The sequence below is a fragment of the Quercus suber genome, unplaced genomic scaffold, assembly GCF_002906115.3.
Source record: "Quercus suber isolate HL8 unplaced genomic scaffold, Cork oak 2.0 scaffold_258, whole genome shotgun sequence".
Classification (NCBI taxonomy): Eukaryota; Viridiplantae; Streptophyta; class Magnoliopsida; order Fagales; family Fagaceae; genus Quercus; species Quercus suber.
Window position 1 is genome coordinate 833464 of NW_027069714.1, and position 8099 is coordinate 841562.

At 35.8% G+C, this 8099-nt stretch overlaps 1 protein-coding gene across 1 annotated transcript; it reads left to right on the forward strand.

Moving 5' to 3' along the window:
* Nucleotides 1-1131: 1131 nt before the first annotated feature.
* On the forward strand, nt 1132-3996 carry LOC112000327 (protein CUP-SHAPED COTYLEDON 2). Its single transcript, XM_024032429.1, has 3 exons — nt 1132-1696; nt 1781-2064; nt 3138-3996. The coding sequence occupies exons 1-3, from the start codon at nt 1516-1518 to the stop codon at nt 3768-3770; spliced, it is 1098 nt and encodes a 365-aa protein (XP_023888197.1). The 5' UTR covers nt 1132-1515; the 3' UTR covers nt 3771-3996.
* Nucleotides 3997-8099: the final 4103 nt, after the last annotated feature.

Consider the following 8099-nt stretch of genomic DNA (forward strand, 5'->3'; position numbering starts at 1 on the left):
TATAATGTTTTAAAGCTTCGCTTTTCAATGTACAACTATAATTTTATCAATGTTCAACAATTAAATAAAAAGTTAATCCAAAAACATGGTTTGATTTGTTGGCATGATTCTCATTTACATTCAAAATATCTGAGATATGACAAACTTGGGACATAGCGTTTAATAACCAAAATGGTAGGCTGCATTGAAGAATAATATGTATTAAATTCATGAGAGTGAGCAAATTTTAAACAAAATAAAATATATAACAATCATTTACATCAAAAACCGATCCCAGCCATTCCAATAGCCAGAAGGCTACAAAAACCATACAACACGAGGGTCGGGCAAACTTTTATTTCCACCTTGCTTTTTTGGTATTCGCTCGAGGGAACTTTTGTTGTCTTATGTGTCAAATTGTGGCTGTACCTTATTAGCATAAAAAGGTCATCTACCTAGAGAAAAAAGAATAATAATAAAAAGGTTATTTCTATTTAAAAAAAAAGGCCATTACATTACATATAACTAGCAAAAGTAACTATTGGAAGTTGGAACAGTGATATCAAAAGTGAAATCATATCATTAGATAGGTTGCAGCAACCATACTCTCATTTTAACTTTGGCATTAAGGACACCAACATCAAAACAAATGAACAAATACCCGAAAACAGAGATGATCATCAGTGAATCTCACAGAGAAACAGTACCCAAAAGAAAAGAAATATATATACATACATTGGCAGAAATGAAAGTACCCAAATGAAAAGATTGAGAAAAAAGGGGTGCAGTAGTAGGAGAAAAGAGGATAGCGTGTAAGAACCAAATGGCTTGGGCTGGGCTCTTCTGTGTCTATTTGATTATTAAATACATGTACTGTGCTGACAGAGGAGATATGAAACAGCTTTATTGATACATAGATGGTGAAAATCTCTCTCATATTATCTTTCTCTCACACACAAAAAAGCCCCCTCTCTCATAAAACTACTTTCTGTTCCTTCCCTTTCATTTTCTTCACTGACAAGAGGAATACCTGCACACTTTCTCACGCACGCACGCATACTGAAAACAGAACCCCAGCAGAGCCCACTCCTTCAGAAACATACATCACACACACACACACACTCTCTCTCTCTAGCTATGTGGATATGATAAGAGCCTCTTGGCAGAGCTGCACAGAGAGAGAGAGAGAGAGAGAGAGAGAGAGAGAGTGGTCAGGGAGAACCAGAAGAGGACAGAGCAGAGAAAACACAGATTTTTCCAGCCATATCATACCTTATTATTTCGCCTTTCCTTCTCTGCCACTCGATTCATCAAATCCTTAAGAAACCCATATAACTCTCACTTTCTCAACCAAACCTCCACACCTAACCCACCAACTAGCACACCCCATAAACCTCTTCTTCTATCCCTTCATATAATAGGAGTTATGTTTTTGAGAGCTCACTAACTTTGGAGGCTTTAATTTCTTGAGAAGTCTCACAGAATTCATCAAACACTTTTTCTTGAACTTGTTTCTTTCAACTGTGTTTGTTTTCCATGGAGTCCTACAACTATTTTGATAACAATGATGCCCATTTGCCTCCTGGCTTTCGCTTCCACCCTACTGATGAAGAACTTATCACCTACTACCTCTTGAAGAAGGTCTTGGACAGTAACTTCACAGGTAGAGCCATTGCTGAAGTTGACCTCAACAAGTGTGAACCTTGGGAGCTACCTGGTAATTAACTTTCTCACTAATCATTTAATCAAAGTTAATCTCAAATTTGATGAAGTTTGTGACTTTATGAATCGTTTTTGGCAGATAAAGCGAAGATGGGAGAGAAAGAGTGGTACTTCTTCAGCTTGCGTGACCGCAAGTACCCAACTGGGCTTAGAACTAACAGGGCTACTGAGGCTGGGTACTGGAAAGCCACTGGGAAAGATAGGGAGATCTACAGCTCAAAGACTTGTTCTCTGGTTGGGATGAAGAAGACGTTGGTGTTCTACAGAGGGAGAGCCCCTAAGGGAGAGAAGAGCAACTGGGTCATGCATGAGTATCGCCTAGAAGGCAAATTTGCTTACCATTACCTCTCTAGGAGCTCCAAGGTTCTCTCTCTCCCTCTCTTGCTCTTTAGTCCTTAGTCCTTTTGTGTTGAGAGTGAGACTACTTGTTTCACTTTCTAGCGCAAATGTCAGTCTGAATTCTCGTAACATCTCAGGTTTCTTATACAAAATTGTGTCTATGACTAGGGTTCTATAAGCACTGTTGGATAAGATTAGGTTTTTCAGTTAATTTGGCCGTTGATGAGCATTGTTCCTCATAGTGGTACATGGTATAATAGTATAGTTTTGTTCCTTCAACTTCTACTCTTAACTTCAACATAAAGCTTAATCGTAATACTGTGGAGTAGTTAGCAGTACTACTAAGGCATTCAGGTAAGTTAATGGTAGTTACATATGTCATCCATTAATGTCGAGTACTCTACTTTTCAGAGGGCTGAATTAAGTATTAAATTATTGAAATGCATTATGTTTGTTGAGGGGAAACATTAAAAGCATCGGCGTCTACATTGATGTTTCGAATTTGGAACATATCAGACAGTATTTCGATGCTAGTAATGCCTGCACCAGAAACATTGTAAATGCATGCAAATAATGTTAGCTACATGTTCTGTCCCATTGCAGCACTTATTAACAATCTCCAGTTGATAATATATGAGTACTGGTTCAGTCGTTGTTATGAAGTCTAGCACTTCCTTTTACACGTTTATTTCCTTGGCTAAACTTTGTTAATGTGTGACCCAACATGCAATTATGATTTTTCTGCAGGATGTAACGTGGAATCTCGAGCAATTAGTAAAAAAAAATAATAATAAAATTAAAAATCTCTTGTTCACTTATTCTTTTAAATATTAGTTTTTGCTAAGAGGAAAGTTTTGAATGTGGAAATAATGACATGATTGCCTTATTCAATGCCAACTTAAACTTTGAAACTCCCTTACACATTAGGGAAAAATAAAACATGAAAGCAGCTAAACCCATATCCTCCTATTGCATGTCATGTGATGTCCTCATTATGCACGCATGCACTATTATCTTTTATGATCAACTACATTATTCGATGCACATTATACATTTTTATTAACATACATGTTTTTTGTTCCTTCACATAATTAAAGGATGAATGGGTCATATCGAGAGTCTTCCAGAAGAGCGGCTCCGGTACTGGCGGCACCGCCAGTAGTGGAGGAAGTGGCTCAAAGAAAACAAGGCTCAGCTCTGGTATTAGCCTTTACCAAGAACCAAGCTCACCCTCCTCAGTCTCAATCTCACTCCCACCGCTCCTTGACTCTTCGCCCTACCCCACCGCCCGTGACGGTTGCTCGTACGACAGCCCAATTGCCAAGGAGCACGTGTCCTGTTTCTCCACCATTGCAGCCACAACCACCGCTGCCACAAGCAACAACAACTTCAACCCCAGCTTCGAAAACTTCGTCGCTCCTCAGATTTCAAACGTGGACCCATTTGCACGCTTTCCAAGAAGCCTCGGAGTTTCAGCTTTTCCAAGCCTCAGATCATTGCAAGAGAATCTTCAGCTGCCTTTCTTTTTCACTCAGCAGACTATGGCTCCGCCGCCGCCGCAGCAGCAGCAGCAGCCACCTCAGCTTCATGGTGGCTCAGCCGCCGAGCTGGGTCTGGCTGGTGGGACATGGCCTATGCAGGAGGATAACTCAAAGGATGAGAATGGTAGTGGTGGTTGTGTTAGGATGGGCATGGGTCCCACTGAGCTTGACTGCATGTGGACCTACTGAGACTTTAGTATTTCAGTTTTATGATAATGACTGTTATGTACTAAGCGTTATTATTAGGGTAGGTTTGGAATTATCTTTGTTTTTCGCTATCAGAGTCGGAACTAAGACCAGAAGGGTTTAAGCTTCAGCTAATATTTGACCTTATTGCTTAGAAAGTGACTCATTTGTTGTATGTATGAAGTATGAACCAGCACTTATTATGTAATTTGCTTATGTTTCTATGATACCCTTAGCTTGTTTTTAGTAATTGAGTACGTATTTCTATGGCAATGACAGGTATTTATTTGGAGTTATAGTCTGCTTCGTAAGTCGATAAATGGACTTCAAGAGGGTTTTTAGGACAGTGTGTAAATCGGAAGTTCATGTATTCAGCTGTTCTTTTTTAGAAGCTGAAATGGCACTTGTCCTGTTTCATTTCCAGGTGATGTTTACTTTAATCAATTGCCAGTATGAACCATGAACATATTTCGGCCATTAATGGGAGTTGTTTTGGAAAACTTGTATCATGGATTCAGATTGGTAAAAAGGTGGCATTGATTTTCTGTGTTTATAACTGCGTGGACGAAATGGTTTTTGCGATGTTTTTATGGCTTTATTTGTGCCTTGAAAAAGAACTCCACTATAATTAAAAATTGAAAACTATTTTGGACTCAATAAAGATCTATGAAAAGAGAAAAAAATAGTAAAAATTAAGAGATTATAAAGTGCTTATACTTTCAACATTCTAAATTCTCAAAAAGTGTTCCTTCAAAACTAATTCAAATCTCTCTGTGTGGAGGACTCTTGGGCAAAATTACTAGAACTTTTGTGATATTGTCTTATTTACAGTCTTCCGATATTATGTGACAAGGAATACGTTTTTTTAGTGAATAAGGGATATAAATTTAATCCTTCAATAAAAAAGCTAGACTTCTCTTCCAAACTAAAGAAACTCAAATCAAATCACGTATCCAAAAAAGAAAAAAAAAAGAAACTCAAATCAAGTCAAATTAAGAATTTGAGATAATTTCTAACAATCTTTTTTGAGTTAACTCTACACAATAATGAAATAATGATCTTATTCCCCTAGGAAAATAGTGGAATTGACGTTTTTATGGGTTTATGTAATATCAGTTGTAGAAATACTATGTTAAGGCGGTGGCATACAGATTAACGTGATTTGTTTTGCATCACATAGACTAATGAGCATCCCATTGGGCTAATGAAAAAAGAAAAAGCATTTACATCTTAGTTTATTTATTTTACATTACCATTTTTGTAACACACCTTACATCTCATTCTTTAGGGCATGTTTGGTAGACTATAATAGACGCTGTAATGTAATAGTTATTCCTATGGTTTAGTTATTCTTTAGTTTGGTTATGTTTTTATTACAATGAATAATCATTCCTTATGAATAGTTATTCTTCAAAATGAGGAATAACTATTCCTCTTTAAAAGGTTGTATTAGTTATTACTTAATAAGTGCAATAATTTCAAAGTTTAATATATTTCCAAGTAAACAAATTTTCCATATACATTTAACAATTATAAAAATAAAAAATCATAAAAATAACACATCTCTCTTAAATTTAAAAATAATTTTTTTTAAGAAAATGTAATTATATGAGTAAGAAATTTCCTAAAATAAATGTTAAGTTTCATTCTAATATTATAACTCACAACCAAACTAATGAATATGTTTAGTTATTACATTACAACACATTTTATTCCTAGTAATAAAGATTACAATTCCTGTCGTAATTCTCATTTAGTGTACCAAACGTACCCTTATTTTATATTCCATCACATTAAAAAAAAAATATATTTTGTACCCATCGTTCCACATCAATGGCAACAATAAAAACACCAACACCCAAAATCAACCACCCCAATGCCACAAAAATCCAACGACTAAAACACCACCACCCATGCCACTGTAATAACCACCACCAACAACAAGCAACAACACCAAATAAAAATAAAAATCCAAAATCAAAGATCAAAGAAAACCCACCCCTAATCGACCACTATTGACATCTGTTCTAAAGAGTTAGGAATTTATGTATTTAGAACTTTAATGTGTAATGTTAGCAAACCATGATCAAAACAATATAGTTAGTCTTGTTTAGGCTTGCTCAAAGTTATATTTTTTATGTAAAGTTGGAATCGAGAGGTTGCAGATGCATTGGTGCATTTCGGCCTAGCTCGATCGATTGAAAGTTAGACTCGATCGATCGAATCTCGGGCAGAATGTTTTTCTACAGAATTTTCCAACTCAGCCGTAACTCATTAAAACATTTTGGGTTTTCTATTTTTACCTTAGGTATAAAAGGTAAAACTCTAGTCACGATTTTAGAGTCGTTCCTGTTGTATTGTTGCTCATACTTTTCTGTTTTGTGTAAATCTCTTATGAGATCTAGAGGATCTTTCCTTTACACAAAACTTAGGATTTTCAAGATAAAAATAGTATCAACATCTTGATGATAAACTCGGTTGCTGCCATTAGAGCTTAAAGAATAACAAACGTGGGTGCTTGTAACTGATTGGAGAATCCAAGAAAGAAGGAGTTTGTGGATTCAGAGCTTGCACGTGGTCCTGTCAGTAAGTTCTGCTGGTGGGTAGCATTAGGAAGTCAAGCGGGGAGCTTGTAAGTCCTTTTGTATGAACTTCGATTCTTTCGCATAGTAGATTCAGGTTTACCTTGAGAATAGCTAGGTCAAATCATCCCCAGGTTTTTACTGTGTGGTTTCCTGAGTGATCATATCATTGTATCTTTTATATTTCCGTTGCTTTACATTCCTGATATGATTGTATGTTTGTGATAACCTAGAACTGCATAATTTGACTAAGTTGATCACTTGTCTAATTAACTAAGTTAATCTGGTTGGGTTAAGGGATCTAAAATTGTTCAACATCAAAACTCATCTGCAACCCACCACTATCGAAACCCATGAACCACCCTAGCTACGAAAATCCAACACCAAACCTAGCACTAATGATCCACCCAGCCACAACGACATCCTTTAAAACCGTAACAAATACGACCCAAATTTGAGAGGTGTGCCCTAAAAAAAGTAAAGAAGACGAGGGAGAGTGCAAGAATGGTCGACGATGACCAACTCCACCAACACCAACTCCAATGATGACAACAGTCTGAGAGAGAGAGAGAGAGAGAGAGAGAGAGAGAGAGAGAGAGAGAGAGATGAGTAAGTATTATGAAATAGTTGATTTAAGTATGAAATAAATTCTCTTATATATACATTGTCATTTTTGATAATTTACCACTCAAATTGCCACTTTTATAAGTGCTAGCTAAACAATGAAATTTTTCAAAAAACACTTTTTTAACAACTTTTACCAAATATTCAATTTTTTCAAAAAGTTCAATTTCATACCGCACTTTTAGAAACCTCCACTTTTTCAAAAATCACACTATCAAAAAGTTGAACCAAATTGTATATTTACTTATTAGTTTTGTGGCCCAGTTCTAGCTTTTATCTTATCAAATTGTATTTACTTATAATGGGCTCTTTATCACCCTACTCTTTTTTTTGTCTTGGATTTGGTACGCTTTACTTTTTGTTGGTAATTTTTCATAACCTGTGTACATGAGTTAAGTCCATTAATCTTTAAATCAATTTGATATAATATCATATACTCGTATATATGCAGCATATATGTAGTAGCAACAAGTTTTGTACCCATGAAATTAACATTCAAATTTAGGTCCCAATGGCAAAAGCTTATCAGAAATCCCAAATTTTTAAAACTTGAAATTAAATTTTAAAAATAAATAATTAAAAAAAAAAACCCCCCAAAATTGGGTCGGGTTAGGTTTGGATATCCATGGGTAAATGATCCAAGTAACAATCAAATATATGTACTAATCGAAAAAGGTAATCATGTATCCATGGATAAAATAATTGGGTTGGGTATGGGTATACTCGACCCAATGCATGGCCATCTGGCCCACCCATCTAATTTTTGGGGTCTATAAAACTTTACAAAATTTAAATAGAACAAACGTACTTGAACAATAGGTGGAAAAAATTGGAAACTAACACTAATTCCCAAACAATTTTGTTAGTTAGCAATGTTTTCAAGCTATTTCAGAAACTAATATCTCGAGTCTAAGGAGATCGATTTTGCTCTTAGAACTTGACTCTTTAACACTCGAGTTTCCTAAAGAAAAAAAAAAACAGAAACACGAAGATCCACGATACCTAGATAAAAACACGAAGAGCCACAATACCCAGACAAAACCCACAAACCCAAAGAGATCAAAAACAAAAACCACAATACCCCGAGAGATAAAAACAAAAACACCAATACCCAGAGAGATAAAAA